The sequence below is a fragment of the Salvelinus sp. IW2-2015 genome, linkage group LG17 (assembly GCF_002910315.2).
Source record: "Salvelinus sp. IW2-2015 linkage group LG17, ASM291031v2, whole genome shotgun sequence".
Classification (NCBI taxonomy): domain Eukaryota; kingdom Metazoa; phylum Chordata; class Actinopteri; order Salmoniformes; family Salmonidae; genus Salvelinus; species Salvelinus sp. IW2-2015.
This window is the reverse complement of record NC_036857.1, coordinates 16,229,715-16,245,850: the sequence shown is the minus strand read 5'-3', so window position 1 is coordinate 16,245,850 and position 16,136 is coordinate 16,229,715. Positions and strand designations below refer to the sequence as shown.

Genomic DNA, 16,136 nt, shown 5'->3' with positions numbered 1-16,136 from the left:
GAGTGTATGTAAACTTCTGACCCACTGGGAATGTGATGAAATAAAAGCTGGAATAAATCATTCTCTCTACTATTTTTCTGACATTTCACATTCTTAAAATATAGTGGTGATCCTAACTGACCTAAGACAGGTCATATTTTACTAGATTTAATATCAGGAATTGTGAAAAACTGAGTTTAAATGTATTTGGCTAAGGTGTATGTAAACTTGACTTCAACTGTATGTCCCCATTACCAGTAAATCAAAATCTATTTATTTCACATACTTGCTGTGTTGTTCATTTTATTCAGTCGTTTCATTCTCAACCATTTCATCATACATGTTAAGCAGTGAAGTTTCAGCTCTGTCTGTCCGTGCCCTCTTCCTCGGTGTGCACTGTCACTGTCTCCGTTTCCATCTTGTCCAGCTGTGTCTAACATTTCTTGTCTGCATCAAAGTAGCGGTCCTTGTACCTAGCATCGAGCATGGTGGCGACACCGTAAAGAGGCTCAGAGAGAATGCTACCGAATTGCTTGTTCACATCCTCTAGTAAAGTACTTTTCCAAGTTAACCCGATCGTCTGTATTGGCATTTTTGTTGAGCAGGAGTTTCAATGCCATGCCCGAGGGTATCTGCAGATGCAGTTGATTAGCTTATTTCTCGAGTCAGTAGTTCGATTGGCGCTAGGAGTGTGTTCATGTTCTCAAATGCCATTGAAATGGTAGCAGCGGTATGAGAACCAGTACATTCTTGAGCATGCCATATGGCTTTCCTCAGTACGAAATCTTCGTCGACCCACTGTGCTGTCAGACTCAGCATGCTCGTTGGGCTGACATCGCTGATCCAAATGTCAGACGTGAAGCTAATAGCAGTGATGACCATAGCAAGTAGCTCATGGATGTGCGTTTCAACAGTACTGTGTAACTCCAGTAGGGCAACATCTGAAAAATAGTACCTACTTGGTAGAGTGTACCGGGGCTCGGGGTGGTCGTCCAGTCGGCAATAGCCAACATCATCCACGACAGAACGGTTGATTGTCAAGGAAAAATTCCATTATCTTGGTGTTAATGGATTTTGCCTTTGGGTTGTCTCGCTGAACTTTTCCTACTCTTTCAAATGACTGCTCGACTTGAACTTGTTTAGTTGTTGGAAGTTTTTCCCAGATTTTTTTGTTCTATGTAGTCATTGAACTTCTGGGGGTGATGCACTTTCAAATGAGTAATTAGGTTTGTGGTATTGAAAGATTTCACTTTCTCCCCTCTGGAAATAATAGCAGCACAAATGTTGCATATGGCCTTTTTTTTATCTTCCTTTGAATCTTCAAAATAGATCCACACAGCAGACATTGTGGGCTAGGTTAGGAATGCTGTGTTGCACGTGTAGTGCAGTATTTTTCGTGGCGTCATTACGTCATCTACCTACGTTATATAGGTATGCAGCTTTAACGTCGGTTTTTCACATCGGGGTTAAACTAGACATTGCGCCGATGTTGGCATTTTTAGCTAGTATCGTACGATTCTGATATGCTTACCTATTTATTTTTTATATATCGTGCATGCCTAGTTTTAGGTGCCAAGCCACATTTCTTCAGCCTCATTCACCACACTGTCTTTGGGTGGACTATTTCAGTTTGTCAGTGATGTMTACGCTGAGGAACTTGAAGCTTTCCACCTCCACTGCGGTCCTGTCAATGTCGATAGGGGGGTGCTCCCTCTGCTGTTTCCTGAAYTCCACGGTCAGCTCCTTCGTTTTGTTGAGCGAGTGGTTATTTTCCTGGCACCACACTCCCAGGGTCCTCGCCTCCTTCCTGTAGGCTGTCTCGTCATTGTTGGTAATGGGGCCTACTACTGTTGTTGTCTGCAAACTTGATGGTTGAGTTGGAGCTGTGTGTGGCCAGGCAGTCATGGGTGAGCAGGGAGTACAAGAGGGGGCTGAGCACGCCCTTGTGTTGAGAATCAGCGAAGTGGTGTTGTTTCCTACCTTCACCACCTCAGGGTGGCCTGTCAGGAAGTCCATGACCCAGGGCCCCGGGCTTAATGATGAGCTTGGAGGGTACTATGGTGTTGAATGCTGAGCTATAGTCAATGAACATAGGTATTACTCTTGTCCAGATGGGATAGGGCAGTGATGGCAATTGCATCGTCTGTGGATCTATAGGAACGTGCGGAGAAGTGACAATATGCATGTGGATAGGTATACGCCCACTAAAAAACACTTAGCACCTCGAGTGATGGTGTAGCCACTATTAACCACACATAATTTGTGATGTAGGTGAAAACAGTGGCAGTGATAGCCATGGAGAAGGAGCAGCTTCTAACAAAGAAATTATTGATAAAAAGGGTTCAGCTGTTTTGTTATTTGGAAGTGGTTTGGCTTTTTGAAGTCTGACAGAGCAGAGCAATGTTCGGTGCAAATTGTGCCATAGATGGGTGGCTACCAAGTCTGGTAATACGACAAACCTTTTTCACCATCTGAAGCAAAATCACTCTTTGGAACATGCAGAAAGTTTGAGTTTGCGCCACGGTTTTGATAAAGCACCAACCAATCTAGGGATGTTCGCCCGAAGCAGTCAACACTGACAGCATTTATGCCCTACGAGCAAACATCGAAAAGACACAAATACATCACACATGCTATTATGCATTGCATTGCTAAGGACATGCTACCAACTAGCACAGTCGATAAGGAAGGTTTCAAGAGGCTTATCAATTGACCCCAGGTGCGTGCTCCCTGGCCACAAACATTTCTCTCACACCGCACTGCCTAAACTCTACGCCGAGTGTAGGGAAAAAGTTGAGGAACAGCTCAAGACAGATTTGACGTATTTTGCTGCTACTCCCGATCTGTGGTCTAGTCGCACGTCAGAGCCTTATTAGCCTCACTATCCACTATATTGACAGAGTGGGATCTCCGAAATAAATGCCTTCAAACATCATACTTTCCCGACGACCACACGTGTGAAGCTATAGCCGAGGGGCTCATTGACGCTCTCGCCTCCTGGGGACTCAGTCAAGACAGACAGGTCTGCATTACAACAGATAGTGGTGCGAACGCGGTGAAGGCCATTCAAATCAACAAATGGACCCGACTGCAATGTTTTGCGCATTGTCTGCACTTGGCCATTGGTAAATAACCTTGTCGATTGTGTATATTGAAGTGATTGGTTAGATGAAACTAAATATGTATTTTTTCCCCCCAACTGATTTAAGGTAAATATTACATTTGTACATACTAAAGGGATTATTGTGATTAACATTATATTAAAATCTCTTTTCTCTTAGAGTGGGTAGAGACAAATGGGTTTATCGAGCAATTGGCGTGTGTAAGAAAGTGGTAGGTGGCTTTTCCTATTCGTGGAAAAAGAAGAGACCTGGCAGTTGCTCAAAAATAACACAACCTACCCCAGCACAAGTTGGTGACAGTCGCCTACCAGCTGGGGATCACGTCAAAAGATGTTGCAAAGACTACTGGAGCAGGAGAAAGCCATTTCACAGGTCTTGTCCAATGACAAGAAGACCCAGCACTTAGCTCCCACCAATATAGATGTTCAAGTCAATCAATCAGGCATTGACCCCACTCCTAGAATTCAGATGCTCTGTCTGGTGAGTCTTATGTCAGTGTGTCTTACCTGAAGCCAATACTATACCTGTTCAATACAGAGGTCATGAAACCTGATGATGGTGAAACCGAGCTCACCCAAAACATCAAAACAATAGTCATGGACTATCTGAATGAGAAATATGATGACCTAGCCACAGATGACTTGAACATGGCCTCATTGGCCAACCCTCGGTTTTAAACACAATACATCAAAGAGAAGATGGGCCGCAAGAGCTGTCTCAGAGATGGTCAATGAGGAACATGAAAACCCAAGCCCAGCACAGAGAGACGTTGCTGCTTCTTCACCACAACTGCCAGCTAAAAAGAGAGTCCCTGGGCAGTTTTTAAAAAGCCATGCTCCACCACCACAGGTCTTACTGAAATCCAGCTGGTAGAAAAGGAACTCAGCTGCTACCTTCAGTCTCCTGATGCTGACAGTGAAACCAATCCACTGGACTGGTGGAAGATCCACCAAAAAACTTTCCCAAAGTCAGCCACCTGTCAAAGTGCAACCTGTGCATTTCTGCGACCAGCTTCCCGTCAGAGTGTGTTGTTAGCACAGGTGGCAACATAGTGACCTGCCACAGGGCAGCTTTAAAGCCAGAGACAGTAGACAGACTTGCCTTTCTAGCTTGTAAGACAACAACTACCCCAGCTTCAACTGTGATTTGCCATCAGTTATAATGAATATTGACTTGCATACTTTTTAAAAATATATATATATTTTTTTTTTATATACTTGGCAGGGTTTATAGCTTAAAAAAAAAAAGTGGAGTTAATGATATTTGTGAGTTCTTCTACTTCTGACAATAAATAAGAAACATTAAAGCCTTCGGTTTGTTCAGGCAGGCTTGAGTCTGAAGCAGAAATGACCCTTTTAAACATGATTAAAATTGTGATAATTATTGTTATCGTATGTGTGTGTGTGTGTATGTATGTATGTATGTATGTATATGTGTATATATATTTGCCATATTGCCCAGCCCTACTGCAAAGTTGCCTAAGAGCTAGAAGCATAGTTGCCCTATCTGACTAGCATTGTGATTTTGGCTTCTGGACAACGAAAGAAAGTTGATATGAAAACCAATAGAACAGGAGAGAAATGCTGGTTAATGGCTTGAGGAAGTATTCATTAAATAATTGCCTTCATATTTCTATGGATGGATTTTCGCAAGGCTACTTTGAAGCAAGGTAAGACATGCCTCATTATTTGAAGTAAAGTAAAATGTTCAGGTTTTAAACAATTATACTACCTCAAGCTCAAATGGAAAAGTGGTGGGTGACGTGCTGATAGTCAACGGTAGGCAGGCTATAGCCTATGCATCCCAATGGGGGGCGTGCTTTATGAGTTGAGATTTTTTTTTAAATAGCTCCTTTTTATTCGTGGCCATCAAAGTTAACACGCGATTGCATTTAGAATTGTTATTTGTTGCGCAATGACTGGGCTTACAAAAGCACTTTTCACTCCAGTACCCTATAGGCTTTGAGGAGCTACTCTCGCTCTGTCTGACAGGTGGTAGGTTATTCAGCTCCTTAAACTAGGCTCTGTATGCTGTGCGCATGTGATAAATAAAATGCATGACAACTAACGAAAATACACGCGCCAATTTAATTCCACTAAATTTATGAAAATGAACCAAAAGCCCGGTAAGCATAAGTGGTGAAATGTATTTTCGGTGGCTAGTCGGTGAACCGTTAACTTCCTTAGTGACTAGGCAATCAGGATAGATAATAAACAGAGTAGCAGTGTGTGTGTCATCAATATCTATGTGTGTTGGGGTAGAGTCCAGTGAATGTACATGGAGCCAGTGCAAGAGTCTGTGCAAATAAAAAGGGGGTAAATGCAAATAGGGTAGACATTTGATTAACTGTTCAGCAGTCTTGTGGCTTGGAAGCTCTTCAGGAGCCTTTTGGCCCCAGGCATGGCGCTGAGGTACCGCTTCATTGGTTTCAGTAAGGATTGTTGTCGGAGTGAACATACGTTTCCTCCACTCCTTTCAATCAACGTGACCATATTACCAAGGGTGATGAAATTGCAGACCATTCTTCAGTTTAACATTTACGTCGGTGTAATGTCTCAACGTACCTTGAAAAATGGTAGTCGAGTTGTGCCAATCCAATCATGACAGCCTGACAACACAATGACATGCTGTAACCAAACAGTTATTAGAGTGTTATCAAGCAACATGTTAATGCAGATGTCAATTGGCATCTGAATGGCAAGGCATTATGATTAAGCAATAAGGCCAGGAGGGTGTGCTATATGGCCAATATACCAAGGCTAAGGGCTGCTCTTAACCTCTACAGGAACAGTGTGTGTGTGTGTGTGTGTGTGTGTGTGTGTGTGTGTGTGTCCGCAGGACGGTTGAGCTAACGTGCACTAATGTGACTAGCATGACGTTTTAAGTAACAAGAACATTTCCTGGGACATAGCTTAAATTGTTAATCTCAGATATGTCTTTCTGCCAATATAACTGCACTGTCCAATTTACAGTAGCTATTACAGTGAAAGAACACCATGCTATTGTTTGAGAGTGCACAGTTATGAACTTAAATGTGTTAATAAACCAATTAGGAACATTTGGGCAGTCTTGATACATTTTGAACAGAAATTCAATGGTTCATTGGATCAGTCTAAAACTTTGCACATACACTGCTGCCATCTAGTGGCCAAAATCTAAATTGTGCCTAGATTCCTAAGTCATATATTGGCCTTTCTCTTGCATTTCAAAGATGATGGAACAAAAAAACGCATATGATCGTTTACCAGATCTAATGTGTTATATTTTCGTACATTACTTTCACATTTCCACAAACTTCAAAGTGTTTCCTTTCAAATGGTATATGCATATCAAAAATTATATGCATATCCTTGCTCCAGGTCCTGAGCTACAGGCAGTTATATTTGAGTACATAATTTTTAGGCGCAAATTGAAAAAAAGGGTCAGATCCTTAAGAGGTTCACGGCGCAACGCGGTGTGCCTGGATACAGCCTTTAGCCTTGTTATTTTGGCCCTATACCACAAACCCCTGAGGTGCCTTATTGCTATTATAAACTGGTTGTGAACGTAATAAGAGCAGTGAATTGTTTTCTTTTTCTTCCATAAGCATGGGATACGGTCTGATATACCACAGCTGTCAGCCAATCAGCATTCAGGGCTCGAACCACCCAGTTTATAATTTTATGTAGATAAACGAAAGGCACCCGTTTGCTTCAGATTGGTATTTCTCAATGATCAAATGTGCAAGAAAACAAGTACTCTTGTTGAATGTCAAGACTTAATTGAAAAATCCCTACTGTCGACCAATCACCAACGAAGGGGCGTAGACTTTGGCTACCTGCTTGCCTTGAGGACTTTCTGTGTGTGTGTGTCTGAACAGCTGAGAACTCTTACTAAAGTTCAAAACGAACAAAAATTATGTTTGCACAAACTCTTCCGAAGAGTTTCGGCTGGTAAGCGTGCGAACGCCTTAAGCCGTAGATTGCATAATTTCACTGAAACTTTGACTTCAAAGAGGTTCAACTGAGTGCTGCTGTCAATAAACAACTKTAGCCTGATTGCCAAGTAGGACCTATAAAGACCTATCCACTCTTTGGAATGAAATTTGACCCATTTCACAACATTATTTTTGAAAACTCTGGAAACCAGGTGGGATGGCACACATTGCGACACTGCCATGTCAGATTAGTTTTCACGTGACCCTGTTCAGCCAATTGCATTGAGGTCAATAATGCCAGCAATGCCCAGCCAAGGGGGTTGTCCCAAAAGCCAAACTTGGTGTGTCCCTGCTTCTTGTTACTGTATATACAGTTAGCTTGAATGTTAGGATCAGTGTCTGAGACTGTGGATTATGACGTAGTTCATATGATTACACACACCTCCCTGGTCAGAAACTGTGCCCTAAATATCAATATGATCAAAGATATGCACAGGGACTTGTTTATCCACAGGACTTGCACGTAGTCAGGCAGCTGAAGATGGTCTATCTTTAGGCCTGTTAGCCTGGGTGCAAAGAATCTGGAGTTTAATTCACATGAAAAGGAAATGACCCAGAGCACTAGTCCACAGGCGGCTTTAACTTTCTCATGTGACGATAAAAACATTGAAGGTCCAATGTAGCTGTTTTTATATATCAAATAATTTCTGGTTAACAATTACTGTGACTTGTGTACAATTTTTTAAATGGTGAAAAAAAACAAAGACCAATTTCTCAAGCAAGAATTTTGCGTTTCAGGCTTCACCCAGTTTTTCTAGTTGTTTATTCACATCAGTAGGAAATATGTAGGCTACATTGATCTATTTTCAACTAATATTGTATTTCTTTTTCTCAACAGTATGAAGTGAAACGGAACTGATTTTTTTTGTACTATCCGCAACTGCTTCTTCAAGTTCAGATCACAACGAAGAAACAAATTCAAGAGAAACATCCCAAAATGAATAAAGTCGCAACAACTCAATAAAAGGAAAGGCTCACTTCAAAGGAAAATATAGAAGCAAACAAAACGAAGAAACAACCAAAGACAAGATACACAGCTGCCCAAGAGAAACAATCCTTTGCCAAAATTGCAAACCCGAGAACATAACTGATCTGAGACCAGAAGTTTGTGCCTACTCAACAGCTTTGACAAAGCACACGTCCCAACGCTGCTCCCAGCCCTCCTCACCTCACCGCACCACCGACTCACCCCGGGGTGCTTAGAGGGCTGCTGTCTGCTAGTTTTTTTCCTTCTCATCCCTTTAGCTGTCTCTATCTCCTTGTGCTCTGTTCATTTAGTTGATTTCAAGCAGTGTTATTGCACCTGCGTTTGCCTCCTTTTTTATTTTTATTTTTTATATATGCAACTCGTATGCAGGACTTGTGCCAGAAACCTGCAACATACGTGTGTGTGTGTGTGTGTGTGTTTGAAGAGAAGATCTGCAACATCTGCACAGTCGTTAACGTTCAAGACCACACCTTTTAAGACGCCAAATCACGGTAGGTCTTTAATTTTTTTTAAACTTTTTTTTTTACACACTTATTCCATAAATGTTGTTGGGGCAGGTGAATTTCTATTGCTAAGTAGGGTTTTGAAAAACTCTATCATTTATTTTATTTTTTATGGCGCAAGTTTGAATGTGTCCGAGGTCTGTAAAGGCATCCTCTATATGCCCAGCCATCTTGTCCATCTCCAAAGAAATTTGCACAAACTGAAAAATATCCTTTACCCTGCATGAGGCTGTAATAGTGCATCGAATTACATTTGATATAGATGTTAAATCTAAGAAGGGGAAAACCCACGCTCCCAATTTCTACTCTGGTTCCCTGCTGGGCTGTCATAGGGCAGCAATGTAGATATTTATTTGACTATGAAAACAAATAATCCACTAAATGTCGCAGAAATCCTTCTTGACTAAACAAAATGCTGCTCTTGCACATGTGCTACAATTTTAACGAAGATGGTATTATTCTGTAACTTGCTTTGGGTCAATTGGTAACAAGCCAGATTAATTGCTCTCGCAGAGAGATTTAGCACAGTTGTGAAGCAGTTTTATAGCCATAGGCGTACTTCATTATGGAAGTTGTTTTTAGCAGACTTTCCTCTGCCTCTTTATCCTTCCCCTCTACCTGGTCCCATCTAGCCTTATGTTCCTTTGTCTCCTCACACCCACAGACCCTTTCCCATGATTGACACTTTGCTCACTGGCTGACCTTTTTTGCCTCCATTTTCTATTTTGTCCCTTTCCCCTTTTCACCCTTGCAGACATCCACTGGGTGGTTAAAAAAAAAGAGGAAAAATAACTAGAAAAATCAAGGTGTTCAAGCAAACCAGTAATCAAGTACAACAAAGGGGTGGAGTTTGACTCAAGTTTATGGAAAAATATGGGCAGCCCCTGGAAAGGCTTTGTCGAGTTTACCTTGCCCGCGTCGCCGCCTGCCGCGTTCGTTAGCGCTGACCTGAGCAGCACCTCCCCCGTCGGACTCAGCCTGTCACCGTACGGCCGATCCGTAAGTTCCATCATCCCCACCACTTCCTCCCGCCGTCTTCTCCCCCCCCCATCGAACACCCATTCACCCACCTTGCCCTGCCTCTCTGCTCTGACTGGCTTAACCTTTCCATTCCTCTGGATTTAGAGACTAGCTTTTGCTCAGGTGCAGTGTAGCAAGTACAGGGTGGTCTAAAGGTTACTGGGAATTTGGGTTTGTTTCAAATTCTGTTTTACCCACCACAATTTATGTAAATGAGGCTGTAAATGCTTTGTGCCATGCCCCATGTCCCCTCAGATTAAAGGTGTGGGATATGGTTAGTGTTGTAATTGCCATCTTATGTAGACAATATAAACAAACTGTTTGATCAGTAACTTCTGTGTAGTTAAGACAGGACAGAAGACATTTGACGAGACTTGGGACAAAATCTGTTTGTCATTCTTCCTCAAGTAATACTAGACTGAAATTAAGCAAATTTATAACCGAGAGAGGTTCGTTTGTGAGACGAGTTGATTTGGAACTGCGTGGAAACAAGGTTGCTTAATCTGAAATCTTAGGTATCAAAACAGCAAATCAAAACATTGAGGACGGATCACGAACTACTAGTAAGTTCAACTCTGTTAGCATTGATGCTTTGCTAGGAAGGGTGTTTTTACAAACATTTTTGAGCTGTAGTTAGAATCAGTTCGATTATTTGTTACATTGTATTTTTTTTTCATTTTGGTCCAGTTGTTTTGAAATTTAGTTAATTTAGTTCTTGAACAAAACCACATGTCCATGCAAGTCCTTTGTTTACTGGACAAAATGCTTCCGTTAAGTCCATCTATGATTATCATGAAGCATCACTTTTGTGTCCCAATTGTCATTGCTTTTTGAGGGAACCACAGTGCGTTGTTTTTTGCGCCCCCAAGTGTGGATGGTGTTCACACCAGGCCAAACGAACTGAACTAAGTGGGTAAGCGCACCAAAGTTCGGGGAAAGACTACGCCAAACCCATTTGGTGTGAAAGCATCCTAAGGTGACGAGGCTGCTCTGGAACTGTTCATGTAACCAACTATTACCTTACTGTGTAGATGCGCTTCTGTCTAACCAGTCAGGAAAAAAAATGAATGCAAGTAGACCGCTGATTAGCCAGCTCAGCCAATGAGCCAACAAATAAAATCACATTTTATTTGTCACATGCGCTGAATACAGGTGTAGACCTTATACAGTGAATTGCTTACTTACAACCCATAACACCTTTTTTCTTAACTGCATTGTTGGCTAAGTAAAGAATAGATAACAAATAATTAAAGAGCAGCAGTAATAAAATAAGGTTGTTCTGAGGAAATGGCAAGCATTTAAAAAAACTGTTTGTTTGAGATACACATTTGAGGATGTGTTTTTTTTCGCCAAATAATACTTTGGCCACATACGAGTATAGGACGAGTCAACAACATTATTTGGGCAGAATATTAACTTTAAAAGGTAAGATTAACTGGACAGTTGAACTTTATTTCAGGCAATAATAATGATATAGCATTTCATGAGTTTCATTCCACTTCAGCAATTAAAATGTTACATGACCTCCTTCCTCTACCTTTTGTTCCATCTGTCTATTCCTTCAAATATGCTGAATGGCAAGTGTTTTTGTATTCTTTTAGTTTGTGATGGGGATGCTAGGTCTCTGCTAATTACTACATTTCTTATGGGTTTCTCTTATGGAATTATGATTCTCAGGGTCAGTGTCGATCAGTGTTTTTACTTGCCTCTCACTTTTACAGTTAAAGAAAGCTTAAGAAAATAACTTAGAACTAGAACATTGAGGTGTAATGGAATGAAATCTGAGCTCATGGTTAAAACCACAGCTCCAAGTATCTCTGAATTCCAAAAATCTTTTGACTCCCCTCCCCCATCCAACCAGTGTGACCCAGTCCTGACCCCACTGTCGGATATGGAGAGAGTGCACTCTGAACCCCCTTTGGCACGTAATACTGCCTCTGCCACCTCTGTGGTGGCTATCCCCCGCTCGTTCTCGGTTTCCCACAAAAAACACAAGCGGACACCCCTGTATCGGAGATCAGTAAGTGGGCATGTTGTGTGGGCATCGCATCGGTTGCACCCACAGTGATGGACTGCCCTGTCTGCTCCTGTGGTCTCCTTTGGTGACGTTTGCTAACCGCACGGTTTGATTGTTTTGCAGTGGCTCTTGATGACTGATTCTTGCTGTGCTTTGAAGTCATATTGTAGCATCCCAGTTCATCTTGAGTTAATGTGCAAGTCAATGGAAGAAGGCAATGGTTTCTATAACCAACTGATTTTGCACGTATAATGTTCCTAACTTTGTCAATTTAGGAGTGCTTGTGGAATCGGTTGCGATAGTGATTGTAAAAAATGGAGTGAATAGAAGTGCATGCTTCTCTTGAGCCAACTAGAAATGACTACCGTGTGGCCTTTATTTGTAGTGAATTAGGGTTGGATGGTATCCAGCTTTCCATACCTTCATACCATGCCTGTGCCATCCCGGCATATATGGTGTTACCGCAAGGAGCAAAAAAAAATCCAAATCAAATGCCACTTAGCATTATGTTAGCATTCTGGTTACAAGTACTAAAGAATCCCCATAGAGAATGCTAACGAGAGCATTGCGAACATTTTGTACAGTTTCTGACCTAAATTATACAAGTAACTCAAATGCTACACAGTTTGTTGCAGGCACAAAACGAATATTAGCCAGCAAGACTCTTTTGGTTTTCGAAGAAGCTAACCGCTTAGCTAGATAGCTAAAGTTACTACATTAGCAAACCAAATGCACATCTGCAGAGCATTTAGCACATTTTAGACAAGTTTTATAAGATATCTAGCTGGTAAACATTTAGTTGTGAATTTCAATATGTAATTGGATCAACTGGCGCATGCTACACGACAGTGAGTGACTATAGGCGCTGGTCTCTCATTGTGGGCTTGTAAACAAACCCCTCGTGACTGGGGACTACCGTAAACTACATAATGTGACCGGTGAAATTAAGAACGCAATGTTCTTTTATCTCCTAACGTATTTCACAAGTGGACTGCAGGTATTTACTTAAAAGTAACTACAAATATTCAAATGTTTTATTAAAAAAAAAAGTTGAACCAGTATTGAAAACCATCCCGTAGCTTTTTCCAAAACTGCGGTATAGGCTATATACAGTATACTGCCCAAACCTATAGGGAATAGTTTTCATGTCGATTCAGACCAATCTGGGGTTGGCCAAATGTGCTCCCCCTGGAATTCACAAGAGAGGGAAAGTGTCAGGTAACACCAGAAAGCTCTTTGGGTTAGTCTCTCCAAACTTTGGTTCAACCACCTATCGGGAAGCACATTTTGGGTAGGGATTGGTCTTTGTAGATGTGTGTTCACTAAATGCATGTTTGGGTAAAATAGGTCCATTCTGTGTGTGTGGGATTTTCATTTGTCAATTAATTGTTCTATCATACATTTACACAATCCCACTCATAAACTCACATCCGCTCTCAATCTTAAGAGCTGTGTTTTGACTGACCTTTTGATTTGTTCAATGAGTAACATTCTCCGTTCTTGTTCTGTTTAGATGAGTTTTGACCCTGGCATGCTCCACAATGGGCACACTGCGTTTGCCAACGGCACGGCAGTGGGCATCAGGGAGACTGGCGTGGTGGAGAAGCTGCTCACCTCCTATGGGTTCATCCAGTGCTCGGAGCGGCAGGCACGCCTCTTCTTTCACTGCTCCCAGTACAACGGCAACCTGCAGGAGCTCAAGATAGGAGGTGAGAGGCCAGGGCTTCTAGTCATTCAGTAGTCTAGTCTCATCCACCAGCCTTCTATTAAACAACACAACCTTTTAGAGGTGGTTTCCCCAGACACAGATTAAGCCTAATCCTGGACTAAAGCATTTAAATGAAATTCTCCTTTTGAGTTTGTTTTTAAGGACTATGCTTAATCTGTGTTTGGGAAACTGCCCCTTAATGTTTATCTGGTCAAAAAAAAAAAAAAAACTAAGATATCCTGGGAGCTGAGTGGTGACAATTGATTTCTGCCTCAGTCTCTCCACAAGATACTGTGGGTAGCCTTTAAGTCGATGGAACTCCATGAATGTCCGGCCAGTATTTGGTGTGGAGCACACATTTTCTCAAAACCCATTTTTCTTACATCTCTCTCTTCCTCTCTCTGCCTCTCCAGATGATGTGGAGTTTGAAGTGTCCTCAGACAGGCGTACTGGCAAGCCCATAGCAGTGAAGCTGCTTAAGATCAAACCAGAGGTGCTACCAGAGGAGCGCATCTCGGGCCAGGTGGGGCCAGACTCGCACGCCTCTCCATTTACTGTGCTGCATGGTTATATTCATCCAGTTAAGGAACACCATTTTACTTTTGGTTCTGTTCTTGTCCGTGTCACCTCAATGTTGGTGTTTGTCAGTTGGGTGTATGTTCAAGCTCATTGTAAATCTTTTCACTAATTTTTGTTCATTTATAGTTTCATAGATGCGTACATTCTTTATACTAAACCTTTCTCCCCAAGGATTTGAATCTTGATTCTAAATCCACATTTGTCTTTCCATTATTTATGTTATCGTTGGTATCTCCATTTGTCTGAAACACTAGGAATACCATCTGTTTCCATGGAGATTTACAATGGGCTTAACTTTCCTCGAAATACAATTTGTGTGGTGTTCAAGGGTGGAGGTGGGATTTGATGTTTAAACAAAATAGAAAATATAGAATTGTACATAGCATATATCTTTATCCAGAAAGTCATTCAATCGGATACGCTTGATTGGATGTAATATTTTGATATCCATTGAAGTCTTTTCTATTAGCCTTCTCTTCAATTTGGCATCTCGAGCATTTCACATCTCATGCAGTAGTATCTACAGTACGTAGCCCTTTGCTTTCTTGATATACTTTTGAAAATCAACCAGTTTGTCTTTTCACTTACCTGATTATTGTAATTTATGCAATCTAATTAATTACAATGATTGTAGTTAGGTAATCGTGTTTGTCTGACTCACCCAAATGCCATTCTTAACCATCTCCTCCACATGTGATTCTTTCTGTCCGTTAGGTCGTCTCAGCGATTCCTACTCACCTGGATGGCAAGTCTGCTCCAGGGCAGGTGCCCACTGGAAGTGTGTGCTACGAGAGAAATGGGGTAAGACTGTCAAATGGCCTAAAGAAAGAAACTTGTCTTGTCAAGGCTGGTAGTCAATGTAATGTAAAGTATGGATTCCTTCCCACGCAGGAGGTGTTTTACTTGACCTACACCCCAGACGACATAGAGGGCAACATGCACCTGGACACGGGAGACAAAGTCAGCTTCTACATGGAAACCAACAAGCAGTAAATTGTTTTTCTTTAAGTGTCTTATTGTTTCCCAAACAAATTATCTTGAGTTTCACAATTTTTACAATGTTTGATTGCACAATACCTTAGCCCTTTCCTCATGCCTATCTTATGTGTGTTTCAGCACCGGTGCAGTCAGTGCACACAACATTGTCCTGGTAAAGAAGAAACAGATGAGGTGCCAGGGGGTTGTCTGTGCCACCAAGGTAAAGCCACACTACACTGTTGTGGATCCCTGGCTGGACATTGGCTAGTCTACCAGTGGCGGTTCTAGACCATTTCAACTGGGGGGGCCAAGCTGGGGCCAGTTACATTAGACGTTATTGTTGTCTTATCGTTTTCTTCACTGCATTGCAGGCATTAGCAGGCAAAAGACCATGTTCATAATCATTCAACTATTTATTTGCATTTCCATTATAATTTTCATTTGCATTACATATTCGGTATCAGGTCACATCAACTGTATTCTCCGGTTTTTGTTTTTTTGTTGCAAAAAGATCAGCAAATTCATCTAGACTCAAGGCCTTTGCACTCCTTGACTCAATACTTAATACACCTAAATTGCTTAATCTGACATTGTGGACCTGAGATACATTTTCACCAGATTTAGTGCAGAAAAACTCTGTTCACGAGAAGCAGTACTAACAGGGATTGAAACAGCTATCTTGCACAGTTTAAAGAGCTCAAAGAAAACTTCTTTATAAGGCTCAATGAATAATGCCAGCTCTACTACACTGGAGGGTCTCTGCATGCCACTCTGTATTTTCCTTTCTAAAATTCTTCTGAACTGATGTAGTTCATGCCACAAGTCCTCAATATTTGATTCATACATTCTAGCAAATGGAAACAGGGACTTCTCTTTGAGAAACACATCACTTGTAGGGTTTAGAGTTTGGATGCCATTCATTATGTCACAGTTTTTGCTAGGGAACCTTCTGTTAAGCTCATTGAGCATATGATCTAAAACAGGGTAGAAAAGGGTTGTACGAAAACTGCCTTTTTCTTGTTCTGAATCTGACCTCTGACCCACTGTACTGAGTACAGTCTCCATTAAATTGAGAGCTTAGCTTTTCTGGTCATTTTGCAGGGGGGTGTATTGCAGTATCACATTGCTTAGGTGTGTTCAACACTTCATTCCATAGGTCATCAAAAAACTAAGGCTTCAACTAAATCAACAGCCTTTGACAGGTCAAGTGATGAAGACTGTAGCATATCTGATATATATTTTGCTTCTCCAAACACTTTATGGAGT

At 41.5% G+C, this 16,136-nt stretch overlaps 1 protein-coding gene across 10 annotated transcripts in view; it reads left to right on the top strand.

The window, feature by feature from the left end:
• csde1 (cold shock domain containing E1, RNA-binding) overlaps positions 1–16,136 on the top strand; it is a 36,843-nt gene that overhangs the window by 7,932 nt on the left and 12,775 nt on the right. For 2 of the 10 annotated variants that reach the window (XM_024005939.1, XM_070447910.1), the window contains exons 1-6: positions 11,450–11,608; positions 13,119–13,314; positions 13,727–13,836; positions 14,607–14,693; positions 14,784–14,881; positions 15,009–15,090. In XM_024005939.1, coding sequence (XP_023861707.1) covers positions 11,480–11,608; positions 13,119–13,314; positions 13,727–13,836; positions 14,607–14,693; positions 14,784–14,881; positions 15,009–15,090 — 702 coding nt within the window. In that variant the 5' untranslated portion in view covers positions 11,450–11,479. Of the gene's footprint in view, positions 1–7,915; positions 8,557–9,322; positions 9,568–11,449; positions 11,609–13,118; positions 13,315–13,726; positions 13,894–14,606; positions 14,694–14,762; positions 14,882–15,008; positions 15,091–16,136 lie in introns of those variants that run through there. The other 8 variants (XM_024005937.1, XM_070447909.1, XM_070447913.1 and 5 more) reach the window with 7 other exon arrangements.